General features: G+C 52.3%; 4 protein-coding genes across 4 annotated transcripts; 3 read left to right on the top strand and 1 right to left on the bottom strand.

Annotated features, from left to right (window-relative positions):
* Positions 1-611: 611 nt before the first annotated feature.
* Positions 612-2,922, top strand: pex20. The gene is made up of 4 exons (XM_020196931.1): positions 612-963; positions 1,028-1,870; positions 2,153-2,261; positions 2,350-2,922. Exons 1-4 carry the CDS (start codon positions 850-852, stop codon positions 2,481-2,483), a joined length of 1,200 nt encoding a protein of 399 aa, XP_020052004.1. The 5' UTR covers positions 612-849; the 3' UTR covers positions 2,484-2,922.
* Positions 2,923-3,663: 741 nt separating this feature from the next.
* ASPACDRAFT_35784 (uncharacterized protein) lies at positions 3,664-6,210 on the bottom strand (the record flags this gene model as incomplete). The annotated part of the gene is made up of 1 exon (XM_020200154.1): positions 3,664-6,210. One exon carries the CDS (start codon positions 6,208-6,210, stop codon positions 3,664-3,666), a length of 2,547 nt encoding a protein of 848 aa, XP_020052003.1.
* Positions 6,211-11,619: 5,409 nt separating this feature from the next.
* On the top strand, positions 11,620-13,360 carry hacA (transcription factor HAC1). Its single transcript, XM_020205953.1, has 2 exons — positions 11,620-12,102; positions 12,168-13,360. Exons 1-2 carry the CDS (start codon positions 11,900-11,902, stop codon positions 13,279-13,281), a joined length of 1,317 nt encoding a protein of 438 aa, XP_020052002.1. The 5' UTR covers positions 11,620-11,899; the 3' UTR covers positions 13,282-13,360.
* A 441-nt stretch (positions 13,361-13,801) lies between these two features.
* Positions 13,802-15,511, top strand: ASPACDRAFT_54973 (uncharacterized protein; the record flags this gene model as incomplete). Its single annotated transcript, XM_020202942.1, has 7 exons — positions 13,802-13,887; positions 14,191-14,376; positions 14,446-14,750; positions 14,825-14,966; positions 15,017-15,047; positions 15,108-15,273; positions 15,333-15,511. 7 exons carry the CDS (start codon positions 13,802-13,804, stop codon positions 15,509-15,511), a joined length of 1,095 nt encoding a protein of 364 aa, XP_020052001.1.
* Between the last annotated feature and the right edge of the window lie 1,012 nt (positions 15,512-16,523).

Below are 16,523 nucleotides of genomic sequence, written 5' to 3'. Positions count from 1 at the left end.
CACTAATTAGAGCGCTGACTTCAGTATTTGAAAGTCCATGTGATGGAACTACATATGTATATCCACATAGTGCAGTTTTTGGATACTCAGGAAGATCATCAATATACTCTATAAACTGAGTAGTTAAAGGTGATGCCTTTGCCTGAGTCAGAAAGGTTAATGGTGACGGTTCCTAGATATAAATTAATTTCTAAGTACTTGATAACTACTTAGGAAATTACCTGGGTTGAGTATTCCTCTTCCGTAGAACTAAGTTCAATAACTTCATGAAAATCCATGTCTAGAAAGTACTTGGTAGGTACTTATAAAGTACTTGGTAAGTGCTTGAAATAAAGTGTGTAATGAACTTGGAGAAATATAAGAGGAAGTTGAATTTCAATAATAAAAAACAGTAATTTATAGGGTCGTGTGGAACGTTCCTGCTTATATAAAGGGCTTGGCATCACGTGCCGCGGGAACGTTCCACGTGTACACAAAGAAAAGTTCATGTGAACTGTGTTCACAGACAATCCTGGCGACCGAGAATTGGGCGAATGACATAAGCGGACGGCACGTGAGAGAGGGGGCCTCGGCATGAACGGGCTACCCTTACCCCACCGTCCACGCCCGCCATCTTATCTCTTTTGTCCTCCGAACTCGCCTGTCTGCCATAAAGCTTGTGCGCTGTTCTTGCAACCTTGAGGTCAGACAGTTAACGCAGAAGGAGAGCTTCACTGCATATATCTAGCTGGTTCTTATATTCTTTTCAAAGGTCATTTCTCGTCGTCTAGCCAATTCAACCACTCCAGATTCAAACGCGCCTTATCTGGCTTCTCCGGTGCCCACGCAGGCACAACCTCGGTCGACATCATGAGTGACGCTCTCTGTGGACCCTCGAACGCGCTTCAAAACTTTCAGAAACATGCCTCGACCGATCGGACCCTTCAGCAAGATAGGTTGACTTCACGGCAGGCACCCTCTCAGGTATGGAGCCTTTTAGCCGTCTGAGCCAAAGTCACATTACTAACCTCATCGTTGTCGTTGTCAGGGGTTCCGGAATCACAATCCCAGCACAGGCATCCTTGACCCCGAGTTCGCTGCTTTCGAGTCCAATCTCGCGCCTGCACCACTTCGCGATCTCCAACATCCGACTCATTTTGCCGCCCCCACGCCTCACTTCCCCCTCGCCGGTGACGCGGAATCGCCGAATTGGGCGACCGACTTTCAAAGACTGAACATCGCGGGCCCATCGGCAGTACACCATCAACAACTTAACGTATCGCATGCGCCGCTCTCCTCCGCCTCCCAACAGGGTTGGCACACTGAATTTCTTCAGCATCAACATCAACAACAGCCCACGATGCAACAAGATCACCCACTCGCTCACACCAAAGACTTTGAATCCTCATTCAGGCCCGGGGACAGAAGAATGCACCTCATGGGATTTCATCCCCGGCACGCGACACCCGCTCCCCAACTATCCTCAGCAGCAGCACCACCACCAACCGCAACCTTCGACGAATCCGCCTTCGAGGCCGCCTTCGCGCAGGCCAGCGCAGCGATAGCATCCCAAGAGACAGCGACCGAGACCGTCGCCGCAGAAGAAACAACCATCACGCCCCATCAAGACACCGCCGCCGACCTCACAACCGAACAACAGGCCCCGATCGAGCAAATCAAGATCGGCTCCGACACCATCCCGCCCACGGAAAAGAGCACCGACCCCCAAGCGCAAGCCCACGACGCCGACGCGCTCGCGCGCACGGCCGGCCAGCTCGTTGACAGTCTCAAGCACGACACCAGCCAGAAGTTCCGGGAGAGTAACTTCCTGGCGCTGATGCGGCGCATCCGGGATCGCGAGGTGGAGATCAAGGGGGAAGAATTTCAAGAAGTCAGTAGTACCAGTTCGTGAATTCTGTTCTTGTATTTATCATTTCGGGTGGGGCCAAATTATTATATTTTGGGAGGGGAACACGAGGGAGGGGTGCGAAGAGCATACACACCAGAAAAAGATTATCAGATGGGCCGGCAGCAATGTACAGTATACAGATTGTGGGATACTGCCCCCTCGCCGGTATGATTGCAAACAAGGCCACACACACACACACAGACATCATTTCCGTGTTGTTCGAAAACTTCTCTTTTCTGATTCGCGGTTTCCCACACTTTTCAGACTTCGCAGACTCTCCATCCCGGTGGGAGGTATTATCCGGAAGGCCAGCGGCGAGCGGAGATGGCAGCTGGCGGTGGCAGTGGCAGTGGGCTTGGGGCTGGAACTACTGGTAAGCTCTTTGACTTTGGGGATACGGGGTGGTGATATTCAAAACTGTGCAGAATGCTGATAAGTCTTTCGTGTTTCTGCTGCAATAGATACCCTGTTTCAAAGCGCGTCGAACCTGTCCAGCCAACCTACTCCCGCGACGGAGAGTGTCGCGGTGGAGGGCTCATTGGGGGATGCCGGCCTGCTCTCGGACACCTGGAACCACGGCGACCGCTGGGCTTGAGCAGTCGGCCGCGCACTGCTTTGGACCTACGAGCTTCACCATCCGACTCCCTTTTCCATCCGACTCACAAAGAGGTGTGTCACCGGAGTAGGGAATGTCGGGGCTTACTGAGGTCCTCAACACTTGGACTGTGTCCTATTCGAAAACATTGTGGTTGTCACTGTAATCATCGCATCTTAATGCATACCAGCACATCTAGACTCATTGATTTATTTCCTCTTTCGGGGTTTGATATTGTCTTTCTTCCTGCCCGACATTAGCCAGTGATTCTTCATTTGAACACTTTCCTTAGCACTCATGCAGTTTCGAGAAATGGGTATTGGTAAATAGATCCTCTTGTCGTCGTATATATAGTGCAGGCCAACAGTATACTTGTAGGTGCCGAAGCAATGCTCCAGGCCTTTATTCTTCAATTTTTATGATAGAACCCATCGCCACGTAGGTATACAGCTTACACTGTGGTGGAGATGGGCGAGACCCCTGGATCGCAATTATCAAGCTTATTTCAGCTCACCCGCTGCAACGCAACCTCCAAGATCGAAAGCCACGCGGTAAGGAGACGGTCGCGACCGCTCGCTATGGCCGTGATCACACCACATCATTGAATTCACTTCCTTGACGTTTACTTTTACATTTACGATTCTTCAAGTAAGAAATCCCAAAGATAATATCAGATCCCAGGAAAAGATACCAATCAAGCATGATATACACAAAGAAACGAATAATGTAATGTATAGTTTCAAAACGAAAGAATAGGTATAGCTCTAGATGCCAACATATAAATCTAGAAGATAGAGAATATCTGGAACAATCTAAACCAGTAAATTGCTCTTTTTCCCCTTCTGGGCGAACATCCTCGCAGCACAGCAACATTAAGATATCACCCCGAAATTAAAGCAAACCGTCTAGAATCGAGAAGAGAAAAGAAATCAACAACAAGGCAAGAGGGGAGGAAAATGCAAAGCCTGCTTAAATGCACTTCATAAACACATGCAAACATGCAAACATGCAAACATGGATAACATCGACCAAACCAGGGAGAGGGGCCACATAAATACAAGAATGATGAGGGGGTTGATCAGACTTTGTACGACGAGACAAAAAAAACAATACTGGAGACTGACGAAGAAGGAAACAGCACAAAGAGGGGGTATAGAGAGACACGCAAGGTGCGATTTTTTCAAAAACTGAACAATCCACTCCGACGCTTGCCGAAGGGATACACGATCAAGGCAGACACAAACAGTCCCACCGTAATACCGATGGCCACCTGGATCATGCCGAAACCAAGGCTGGAGATACTGGCGTCCGAGGTCGTGCTGCTGGCGCTGGTCCCGTTCTTAAGGTTTTCGCGCACCTCGTCGGCGTACTCGATACCGGACAGCAATGAGCCCGAGGAGGCGAGGCCGGAGGGCACCAGCACGAAGATACCGGGCAGGATGGCCGTGGCAGCGTGGCCGTGCCACAGGCGACTGTACAGGTTGCCCAGCAGACCGATCGTGAAGGCGCCGACGGTGTTGGCGACCTCCGAGCTGGAGCCGAGTTTAAGCGTGCTGAAGTAGTTGGTCACGTAGCCGCAGGTGGCGATGACGATCATGACCGGCACCTGCTTCCACTTGCCCTGGTTGATGATGGCGAGGAAGATGACGTAGATCGGGACGAAGACGAAGTGCTGCGTGTACTTGCTGCCGTAGACATCCTGGTTCGGGCACGTGGTCGTCGAGCTGGCCGCACCGTCGATCAGTCCGTAAATGGTCGTCCCGACCGTGATACCGTAGCCGAGGAACAGCGAGTAGATGATCGAGTAGACCATGCGGATGGAGCCGGCGATCATCTGGTGGGACTGCAGTTCCAGACTACTGCAGAGAACCATAAATCCCGGGAGGATGAGAGCGATGGAAGACTGCGCCAGCGCGGAGAAGCAGAAGATGTAATTCAGAGAGCCGTCGGCGTTCTTGCCGCGGTGAATGGACCCGAAGGCGCGGGCAAGGAAGGAGGTCAGGATGGCCGCGGTGACCTCGAACACGTTGGAGTACAGAACGGAGCGCGGGGCCAGGACGTGCTGCATGAGTCCGACAAGGCTGCCCAGGAAGAAGATGATGGGCATGTCGATCGGGCGGGCTTCGAAAGCGAATGGACCGACGGCACAGCTGGCCAACCCGTAGGCCAGCACGAGAATCCACTTGTTGAACCGGGGAGGCCGCTTCATAATGAAATCCAATTCCTGAATAGCCTCCTCCACGCCAATAAGATCATGGACGACATTTTTGTACACGTTGTGCGTTTCCGCCAACCGGCCCAGGTCCACCCCCTGCACGACTCGGACCAACTTGACCTCGGCGGTGCGGGTGGTCGGATCGTCGAAGGACATGATCATACATCCCGGCAGATACAAAAACTGACCTTCGACTTCCAGGACTCGGGCCGTCATTTGCATGTACTCCTCGAGACGGTGGGTGGGGGCGCCGTACCGCATTAGCGCCCGGCACAGCTGCATGATGTAACGCTGCCGCGCCAGGATTTCGGCGATATGCACGGTGACGCGGATTTCGTCCTCCAGCCGGGTTTTGCGCGACTTCTTCTTCCCCTTCTTCGGTGGTTGCGGCAGCATCACCAGCGTATCGGCAGAGGCCGGCAGACTCGCCCGACTGAGGTTCATCGATGCGGACACCAGCGAGGCGGTGGAGTGATGATTCGATTTCTTGTACCATTTCAGCTTCTCTTTCTTGGGAGTCGCCGTCCCTGACGAAAAGTCCCGTCGCGGGGTAGCGGTCCCCGACGAGGCCACCGATTCATTGTCGGACGAGTCCGTGACGGACATGTTATCTTTCGCCTGCGCGGCATGGAGCTTCAGCAACTGCGAGAGAATACCACCGCCGCCCGCACCAGGGCGGGGCGGGGTGGCTCCCCCATACCAGGAGTCCGGTCGACTCGATTCGTCGGGCGTGCTGGTTCCGGAGCGTGCGTAAGCAGACTTAGGTTTGCGGTTGCGCAAGTGATGCTGCGTCATGCTGCGCACCAGTCTATGGGCCTCTGCGCTAGGGGGCGGCAGTGTTTCATCGCGATCGTGGTTGTGAATGTCGAACGGATCCTTTTCCTCCCCTCCACGGCGTGGCAGTGCTGGTCCAAGTCCTCTCTCCAAATCATCGGGTAGCATGGCTGCGCCGAGGTCACCACCGTCGTCGTCCGAAGGTCTGCCCAGACGTTCGCCCAGGTTGACGGTCTTCTGCCGTAGCAGTTTGCTGGCGTGCTTCCAGCGGTCTCGAGCGGACATCGGATGCGCAGGTTGCTCCTCCTTCTCGATGGAAGACTTGGGGGTGTCGCCGTCGGTAGGTGGGGAGGCGCGGGCTTCGATCTCGGGTCCAGGCTCTCCATCTCCGGGAAAGTACTCGGTAAGATCGGCGGAATCTGATGTGGGCATCATAGAATGGACGGATTGAAGCGAGCGTACGGAATAATCGGAGTCTGCTCGGGGCATAGGCGGCCGTTGCGGTGCACTCTCGCCATGATTGCTCACTGAGCGGAATCGGACTCGAGTCGGCCTCGTCGTTGACGTCTCGTGCGGAGTGTCGCTGGGAGGTGGTGCAGAGGTCACCTCTTCAGGGAAGGTAGGAGAATTGGGGGTGGTCTGGGGGCTGGGATTGTGAGCTACCGTATCGTGACCCTCGAAGCTGTTCTCGCGATCTAGCAGCTCATAGGAGGCACCTTCCCGGTGTGGTTCGGACATTTGAATAGTCCAAGCAGCCTGCTGCAAGGACCGGGATCTCTATCGGGTATGTGCAGTATGAAGTGAAGTATGTACGGGAGGGAAGATATGAACAGAGAGGGAAGAGGGAAGATGCAGATCCACGAGACACAAGAACAGCCGCCAGGCACAAACGGAACGAAAAACGTCAAGAGGAGAGAAAAACTGGAGAAGGACAAGGGGGTAGCCGGAGAAAAAAGGGAAAAAGGCAAAAAAGCTTTTGAAGCGTGGAACCGGCGGACCAGTGGGTGGAGTGCGCGAGGAACCCAAAGAAAACAACGGCGTGGGCGGCGGAACCAAAAATAAGTCTGGAATCCTCGATGGTCTAGAGTCTAGCCAGGCAAAGCGAAGTTGGTTTGGAAAGCTTTTAAAGATGATCGACTGTTTAGAGAGCGACAATCGTGGGGAGATAGCGGTGGGATATTGACTGACAGTCTGTGAATGTCTTACCCTCCCTCTCCGCCCATGACTTCATCCGGGAAATACTGATAAAGTGATTGGCAACGAAAGCGTGCCTTGGAGGGGGGGAGAAAATGGCCGCGGTGGATCCCAGCCGAAGACTATGAGTGAATAGGAACCAAGACAGGCACCGGAGCCGTAGAATGATCAGCCGAAACGGGTGACTGACAGCTCATCACCCCTCTGTTTCTCTCTCTCTGTGTGTGTGTGTTTGTGTGTGTCTGTCGGTTTGTCTATCACCCTGGTCCGTTTCGCAATCCCGTCTCGGATTGACCGTCTTCCCTTATCATCGTTTATATTGTCTTCATTGTGGTGGTCGGGATGGTCTTCGGAAGCAGGACTGGCTGTGGCTTGATCGACCCCACCGAGCTTGCGGTTAGATGACAACAGCACACAGCGGTTTCACCACAGTCGCGCCTCGCCTGCGGGTGGCTTGAAGCCCCCTTGTGCAGTGGTGCACCTTGTGCAGGAGGAAATGAGCACTGCATGTCGCAGTGAGGCACCAGGGCTCCCTCCAATGGGGAGTGTAGGATTTGCCGGATGGTGGCCATGATCAGTGGATAAATTCTGATTTGTGAATTGAGTTCCGACCGCGCAATGCCGGATTAGTTGGATAAACTTGGGTGGTGTGTGAGTGGGTGGGGGGGGGGGGAGAGTGAAAGAGGGAAATGAGGATGGTAGGTGGTGGCGACTCGCGAGAATTGGAAGTGCAGTGTCTGTGCCCGTGCTGAGTGCAGTGCAAGTTGTTTGGGTTCCCAATCGGGGAGGTATCGCGGAGTCCCCTTGTATCACGTGATGGTAGTCTAGAACCTCTCCCTCTGTGGAAGCGCTGGTGGCTTGCGAGGTTTGTTCCACCATTCGACCTGCAAAACTATGATTGATTCTCGCCGCGTCATGAATATCATCATCTCTGGTCGTCGTCAACGATTGTAGATTCTGTCGTCGAATCCACAATTCTATTTTTGCGGAGAATCGCCTCTTCTCTATGTCTGGTTACCGGGAAAAGCTTCATGCCCATGCATAGATGCCTGATTCGACTGCACTGATCATCGAGAGGTTTATACGTCTAATTGGGTCCAAATTTTCCTCTTTCGCGTCAGACTATGGAGTAGATCGAAGACTAACTATTGAGATCTATTGTCCGAGAGTGGGCAACTCGAGCAGTTCAGCCCCCTATTTCCAACTTCTAGAACGGCCCCAGCCCGTCCGAGCTTATCGCCCATCCGAGTCCGCGGCAATTAGTGCCGCCGGCTGCATAATAGGATGGCTATTCCGAACTATACGGGCCATTTGCCTGCGCCATGGCGCCCATGTTCTGGCTTCCGGAGCGGTGGTATACGATTGATCTGGCAGTACCAGTCTCGAATCATAGCTCGGCCAAGGGAAGCATTGATCCCACAGTTCTACGAAAATAGAATGGAGCTCTGACCATTCTCAACTTGCCTGGGGCCAGCTCGCAGCTCGCCATCAGAGCTCTATCTATACTACTATACGGAGTACACATCGGACAAGCCCCATTCCAACTTCTCGATCCACTATTAAGCCGACGGAACTCCCGCTTTCTCCGATGTCTTCGCCGCTTCGGTGGTGCCGAAAGGTCGTGTAACATCAACAAAACAATTCTCGTACTCACAAAAGTAGCCTGCATTTGCAACATCGCCTTCTCCTTCACAACTCGCCGCATCGCCGTCATCCACTGGACAACATGGCTCAAGAGGGGCAACTCGGAACCACTGTTTTCCATTTGCTGTCTCATGCGTTGCGTGGTGTAAATTCTTCATGGGCTCGGCGCATGTCATGCTTATGTAGCGGGTCGTAAGATTCGGCCAGGAATGAAAGGAGTTTCTATCGCTTCAACACGACTCCAAGCATGACATGGTCATGACTCGACGCTTTCAGTAAATGCAGCAGCTCGTTGGCAAACATCAATATCAATGACAGCATGAACCTTTAGGCCAAAATGCCTTGGGGCCCCGACCAGTCACAATAGTCGAGTTGGAACAAGGTGATTGTGTGTATTGATTAGTCATATCTATGCATATTGTGGCATAAGGTCTTGGCCGAATGATTGTGCTGAGCTCGAGGCTTGTCTACTGAGTGGAGATTGGTACCGAGTATATTGCGGGTTGGAACAGGCGAAATACTAAATATTTAAGTCTCTTTATTCTTTAGATGTGATTGAGTACTTGGTTTATGGTTAAAATACTTGAGAGTTGTGGCCCAGATTAGCCAAATCCAGAGGTGAAGGTATATATCCGCTACATGCATCCGCCAAGGTAATATCGTAGGGATTCTGGATTGAACAATGCACAATCTGAGCAAGAAACAACAGCTCTCTAAATGTCGTAGTCGCATGTAGTCACTTATACGGGGCATTTGCAAGAATATGAACTATATATTATGTGCATTCACAGCCTAGTCCTCAACCTCGTCTGGCAGCAGATGAGGATTTCCGGATGAACCAAGTCAATGTAACTTCCATTCCCCTCGACAGGTTGGAGTGCACCACATGCTTTATCATGGTGGAAAGATTTGACCATGTGAAGTGCTCCCTGGACTGCATCGTTTACTTGAACCCGTCTGACAGAGTCCATGCTTTCTGACAATGGCCAATTTGCTTTGCATACACATGCCAGTAAATGGCAATGTAATGTACTTTGGAAATAGTAGGATTACCCAGAGCAACTAACAATGAGAGCTGGAATAGACTACGTGCGGAGGACAGAATTATCCTGAGACCCAATCTCTAGAGTCAAAGGTTACAGACGAGAGAGATCTGCTAACTGGCTGGTACCCCCGCAGCCGTCGAGCTGACAAGGTACGAAACCTCAACACACGCCATGCTATCGCAGGGAGGGTTCGTGCGCGTTTATTGTACGCTTGCCCACCGTGCGCAAGCAAGGCATCGCGACATGGATGCCCGATGACACGTTAAAAGTGTGGAAGTCATGAAGCGGACAGCATGCTCGCGTAGAGTAAGAATACGAGCCGCCAAGCAGAACCCGAGGCCGCTGTCGGAAATACGAGTGCCTGCGTTGGGAAATTCCTGAAAGGTATAACATCACCGAATGTTCCTCGCTCTTACGCGCTGCCTCTGAGTCAACGACGTGGGAGGAGGCGAATCGCGTAGGCAGTGCTATGGCGCCGCTCCTCAAGAGCTGAAACTTCACTGAGACTAACGGCGTTATGAATGCACTGCACTGGCAGCACACGTAACGTAGCTGATCAAGCACGAATAATGCGGATGATCGTCAGAGATCTTCTAGGGATCTGTCTGGCTATTTATATCGAGATGTGCGGGGGCATTGCGGGCCAGGAACATCGACTGAATAACGTCGATGTTGAGTCGAGTTTGATGATGGGACACGAGAGAGGTTCGCAGGATATTTGTGGCATGGTGTTCGACGAAGAAGGGACGAGCTGGGCATCCTTGGGTAGATATAATATACGGTGCAATCCTAAGGGGAAGGGAATGCGATAGGGGACTTGATGAGTGAGCCCTGTGAGAGAGCGGCATGCGACGACGGCATGCGACGACGATGAGCTACTGTCCTGTCAACAAAAGCCGAAGATAGAGGTCATGTGATCCATGAGCCGGCACATAGTTGAGGAAGGAAGAATAAGGTGAACCTCTTAATCCTTCTCAGCACGCGATAAACAGCTGTGGGAACGTGACCGGCCGTCAATCAACCACCAGATGTGAGCATCAGTCACTCAATTGAGAGGTAGCTCAGTGCCTAGTCCGTGATGTTATTCGCAGACTGCACACGAACGCACCCCCTTGTCATGGAAAAATTCCCAAAGAACGCCCCTAAATGGCTCACAATAATCTCCGACGATAAATTGCGGAGAGGAGATATCTCCTTTGTGCAGGTTAATTGAGATCCAAATTCCAGACAAGCCGAATCAGGGGTGAGGAGGGGGAGCATGGCGGAGAGGAGAGTGTGATCCACCAATGATAGAGTCACTCGGGCACAGAAGCTCGAAGAATTGGCTAGACTGCATTCACCACGGAAGTTGCAACGGCCGAGCCCAGACAGGGGGAGTCATTAGTACGGCCCGGTGGAGATCTGCGTTCATGCGTCTTCCAGATCACGCCATTAGCACCACTGAGCTGAGGTGTTTCCCACTCTCTGCCCGGTTCTTTCAGAGCGTAACCGTGGAACGTCTCGGGTGCACTGGACAAAGCGAAAGATGGAATCTCAATAGCAAGTATTAATGATGGCGTAGTCGAGTCAATGAGAAGTGATGCGAGCGAACACGAACCTGCGGAGGCGCTAAGGAGCATCAGAGTCAGCAAGCATGTCTTACTGATTCGCAACGGCAGCTCTCGTCAGCGAGGCGGAGCGGGCCAAAAGGCAGAGAATCTCAGGACCGTCCGGAGCAGGGATAAAAATGGCATTGGGGGGAGAGGGGGGCGGGGCCAAACCTGGAGGGTAGAGCAATCAGATTTCCCGATCACCGATAATGAAGAGGGGGTGCCGGAAGAGGGTTCCACAATCTCGACCGGAGCGTGTCGCAGGTTGAAAGGGAATGGGAAAGTGGATGAAGGAAAGAGGAGTCGAGAGGGGGTACGAGTTTCCCCCAAAGTCCCTCAAGTTGGTCGAGTTCACACCTTCAGGGGGGGTTCAATTGGTACCGCCTCCCATTCCAGCCCGGCTTTGTAGGTAATGCTTACGGTATCATACGGCTTCATACGGCCCCAAACACCGCCCCCAAGGTAGCCCCAGGTACATTTCTGCCGAGCATATCCCAATTCCAACATATCTTACAGTACGGTACGGGTACTTGGCTGACGAAGGGAGACTCCGCCCCCTTGCGAAAAGGAGACGCCCCCTCAACTGACCACGCTGGCCTTTTAAAGAGGCAATCTTTCCCTCTCCCAGACACTCTCATTCGAACTGTCTGAAAGCAGTCAACCCTCTCCATCTTATTACTTTCGTTACCTTTGTGGACAGTTGTCCTCTTCCCATTTCCTCCCCCAGCTTCCGTTTTGGGTCTAACCAACCAGAACGTTGCTGGTCAACCACCTGGCCCCCCCCCCTCCCCCGACCCGGCTTGTACCGTGATGACACCGTGGCCTCTGTCCCTGTGACCTGGGCAAAAAAAAAGAGACGTGATCGAGCTACGCCTTCCTGAGCATTGAGCATCACCTTACTTTCGTGACCCATACAGTCTACGATTAGACAGATCAACATATCGCCTTTGCAAGATGGAAGGCGGTTTCTCCCCAGTGGAATCGTTGGCTGGCTCGCCGGCTCCGGAAATTCCCATGCTCACCGTCTCCCCAGCGGACACTTCCTTGAATGATCCCACCGTCAAGGCCGAAACGAAGTCAGAGGACAAGAAGCCTGCGAAGAAGAGAAAGTCATGGGGCCAGGAGTTGCCAGTCCCTAAGACCAACCTTCCTCCAAGGTATGTTCTTCCATGCAAGGGCGTCCGAAGTATCGAAGTATGATGATACTAACGTACGAATCTAGGAAACGGGCCAAGACGGAGGACGAAAAGGAGCAGCGCCGCATCGAGCGTGTTCTTCGGAATCGGGCTGCCGCACAAACATCTCGAGAGCGCAAGCGCCTCGAGATGGAGAAACTAGAAAACGAGAAAATCCAGATGGAGCAACAGAACCAGTTCCTTCTCCAGCGCTTGACCCAGATGGAAGCCGAAAACAACCGCCTGAACCAACAAGTCGCTCAACTATCCGCCGAGGTCAGGGGTTCCCGTGGCAACACTCCCAAGCCCGGCTCCCCTGCTTCGGCCTCTCCCACCCTTACGCCGACCCTGTTTAAGCAGGAGCGCGACGAACTCCCCCTCGACCGAATTCCTTTCCCGACCTCTCCTTACACCGACTACTCCCCCACTCTCCGGCCTTCCACTCTGGCTGAGTCCTCCGACTTGACACAACATCCTGCAGCGGTGTTGTGCGACCTGCAGTGTCAGTCGCTGGCCTCGAAGGAGACGGAAGCGCCCTCTCGCTGTTTGAGCTCGGCCCAAACGTGGAACCTCACGCTGCAGATGACCTTGCAGCTCCTCTTTCTGACGACGACTTCAACCGCCTATTCAGCGGTGATTCACCCGCTGGGTCGGATTCTTCAGTCCTTGAAGACGGGTTCGCGTTTGACCTTCTCGACGGAGGAGATCTATCAGCATTTCCATTTGATTCTATGGTTAATTTCGACCCCGACTCTGTCAACTTCGACGGCATCGACCCGCCCCACGGTCTTCCGGACGAAGCTTCTTGCCAGACTTCTAGCGTGCAACCCAGCCTTGGCGCGTCCACTACGCGATGCGACGGGCAGGGCCTTGCAGCTGGCTGCTAATCAGAAGTTCTCTCCCCAAGACCGACCCGCTGGCGGTGTCGGCGAAGCTCGATGGAGCTGGGAGTCTTTATTAACCCTAGCTTGGACGATAGATTTACTCGAAAAGCCGGGACGACGCAAACGAATCTTGAAGGGTTTGAAATCCGCGCAGCATGGACGGCGCAGGCATCATCATCATGGGAAACTTCTAGACCAACGGGGTCCACGGAGTTCATGGAGTTCAGGTAGCGCCAGCAAGACGTTGACGTCTTCGCTTTTGGGCAAGCGCCGTTGAAGAGATTTACTGTAAACTAGCGTGAAAACCTTAATCACTATTAACGGAGAGCCTGTATGATGGCTATATTTTATCATCTTATCCCCACAATGTTGCGTAGCTCTGTAACTGTATTTTGTTGCTGCCTGCTGACGTCCGACCGACGGACCGACCGTATCTCGTTGCTTGCGTCATGTTATGACTAAACCAGTTATGCAGTGATGCACAGCCCAAGCCTGCCGCTGCCCCCACTTAGATTACCATCTTGTGCTCCCCCATACACCAGTATCAAAGCTGGCTGCAACAAAAGGCAGTCTAACATGCTGCTGAGTCCGTTCTAAATTACTTGTCGCTAATGTGACAACCATTCATCACTAACCTTGAGTCGATTAAGAAAGTCTGGAAAGTAGGAAGCAAATATACCCTGTCCACTTCCACATGATCGCTGGGCAATCTAAGTATCATGGATTACACAATAGGAAGACATGACTTATTCTCTACGGACAACCATGCAAAATGATTCATTTTACTGGAATTGAAGATGCTTCTTCGGAATGAGAACTCCTGTACGCTGGCTGACCCAGTTGTTGAGCACCTCCACATTTTGCGGGTCAATCGACGAAGAGTGTACTAAAGATAAGGAATATACGGGCCGTTCCTGGGGAAGGAGCAAGTTCCACGTGACGATAAGCTAACTAATTTCCTTAATCTACACTCCTGTTTCTCCCTTATGAGTTCGAGGATAGCACCAATATCCACTTCCATTCTCTCAATCTCTCAATCTCTCAATCTCTCAATCTCTCAATCCTCCTCGACAAGGTCGCTAATCACTGGCCAACGTTGTTATCAAGGCATGGCGTGACGATTTAGTGCATGGGGCAGCTCCCTTCGGCAAAGGCTATCATCGTCATCACCATCTTCTTCACGAAGATTATCCAAGATCGCGTATACTACTCTGCCTCTTGACACGCCCGTCGAAGAGGAGACGTTGGCCTACTATAAACCTGAGTATTACTATCCCGTTAAGATTGGCGACGTATACGAGACCCGGTATCTGGTTACCGGTAAGCTCGGCTATTGGGCGTATTCCACAAGCTGGCTATGCCGGGATCTCCAGTGCGTTCCGACGGAACGACCCTTCTCCCAGTGAGCGTGCATGCAATTAACAAGTCGATCTACACCCAGGAACGACCAGTATAAAGTGCTGAAGGTGTCTACATCGCTGCCATCATTTCCGACCGCATCAGGTCGCGAGCTTAAGATCTATGAGCATCTAGCCAGAGTCAATTCTACGCATCCAGGTCAAGCGCTGATCCGCGAGCTTTATGATTCCTTCGACCTTCACGGACCTGCCGGGCAACACATGACCTTGTTGGAAATGATGGGGCTTAACTCCAGGCCGTTTAACCTGCCTCTTCTCAAAATGACGGTGAAGCGTCTGCTTCTGGCCCTGGACTTTTTACACACCGAAGCTAATGTCATCCACACTGGTATGTAGTGCGCACCAATACCCCCCCTCACCCCCAATAAGAAGCAAGACTGCCTATTACTAACTCACTATCAGACATCAAGACGGACAACCTAATGCTGAGTCTCGAGGACGACGGCATGCTGGCGGACTTTGCGAGAGCCGAAGCAGAGGATCCCAGCCCTCGAAAGCAGGTTGATGAGTCTTGTATGATCTATCAGAGTCGGCTCCGTCGACCGTCTGCAGATAGAAGTTATGGACTCCCAATTCTGTCTGATTTTGGGGAAGCGCCATCGATATCTGGAACCTGGCAGGCTTGGTAAGTGCGGGCCAAGTTATGCAGCTGTTAACATCTCAGCGTGCTAATGTCAGTTGGCAGATATGGGACCTTTTCGAAGGGGAGCATTTGTTCGAAGATACTTTCGATGCCAAAGGCGGCCACGACCCGTTCAAGCATCTGGCACGTATGGTCGCCTTGATCGGGCCGCCGCCAGAGGAATTCATTCGCCGCAGTGAAACGACCGAACAGTGTTTTGACCCTAGTGGTAAGTCCCTTCTAGCTTGCGGTCCTAATTGAAGTTGTCCACCTGACATGTTTTGCTAGGCGCCTGGGTTGCCCATGAAGAAGCAGTTGTGCCAATGATCTCCTTAGGGAGCCTAAAAAAGCGACTCGCAGGGGAAGAGAAGGCGGAGTTCATCCAATTCATGATGTCAATGCTGAAGTGGCTACCAGAGGAACGCAAGACAGCGAAGCAGCTGCTCGGGGACCCGTGGCTATTTTGATGTTTCAACGAAACATGCTTCCTTTATCACATTGGCTATAGATTCATTCTTGGCTTACCCTGCTTTCTGCTGACATCAAGATCGCCACAGGTAAGATCCCTTGGCTTAGCGCCAGCCTCGTCCTATCTATTCGCGCTGTCATGATACAAGCGCCCAGAAAAAGCAAGCTAGCCACCAATCGGGGCTATATCAAGGGATCAGAAGTCTACGGCTGATCAGAAGTCCCACCGCAATTTCCCATTATTCCCTTGAGAAAGCCTAACCAGTCTGTTCTGCAATCTTCTGACCTGACCGGTCTCTCCCCTTCGGGGATTAATATCCGTCTTGACTTGCGCAGTGTCTCCCACCATGGCAACTGTTATCCGCTATTCATCTCTTCCGTTGGACAGATTACGTTGAGTGACTTCAAGAACTAGACGCACTCGACACTTGCCGATGAGTATTGCTAGGAACAAGAAGCACGCGTATGTTGTACCTTGTTGGCTTCCTATGGAACCCCCCCGCCCCCGGGCTAGAACCTCCATCTCGCCTCAATGTGACCAAACTCTTGACAGAATCCTCGCATAGCGGCTTGCGCTATGCAAGGTACCGAGCTTCGCCAATCTCACAAGGATCCGACCGACCCGAAGAAGGCCATCTCCTTCCAGTTCCTGGACAAGAATGGCAACAGAGTAAGAACGGGGCATCTCCACGACGATGGGATATCGAAGTTCCGTGACAGGCAGAAGCCACCTTCGGAATCCCCATCATCTGGCTTCGAATAAGGCGGGGGGTTCGGCTTTGCTTTGGTATTCTACGGTTTCACCAAGTGGAACTCAGTATACCCGTCGAAAGAATCTTTCTGAAGCAGCATGGTATATTCCGTCGAGGCATCCATATACACTTGAGGCACCTAGCGCACATGACATAGGATCCACCCATATGCCATCTTGTCAGCGATTTGAGGTCTCAGGAGTGGGCTGTCTGGAACATAGGGCAGTCTTTGCCACGGCATAGATTCTTTATCAAAGCG

Source organism: Aspergillus aculeatus, assembly GCF_001890905.1.
Source record: "Aspergillus aculeatus ATCC 16872 unplaced genomic scaffold ASPACscaffold_19, whole genome shotgun sequence".
Classification (NCBI taxonomy): domain Eukaryota; kingdom Fungi; phylum Ascomycota; class Eurotiomycetes; order Eurotiales; family Aspergillaceae; genus Aspergillus; species Aspergillus aculeatus.
The sequence above is the reverse complement of the archived record's forward strand: the minus strand, read 5'-3'. Positions and strand labels throughout refer to the sequence as shown.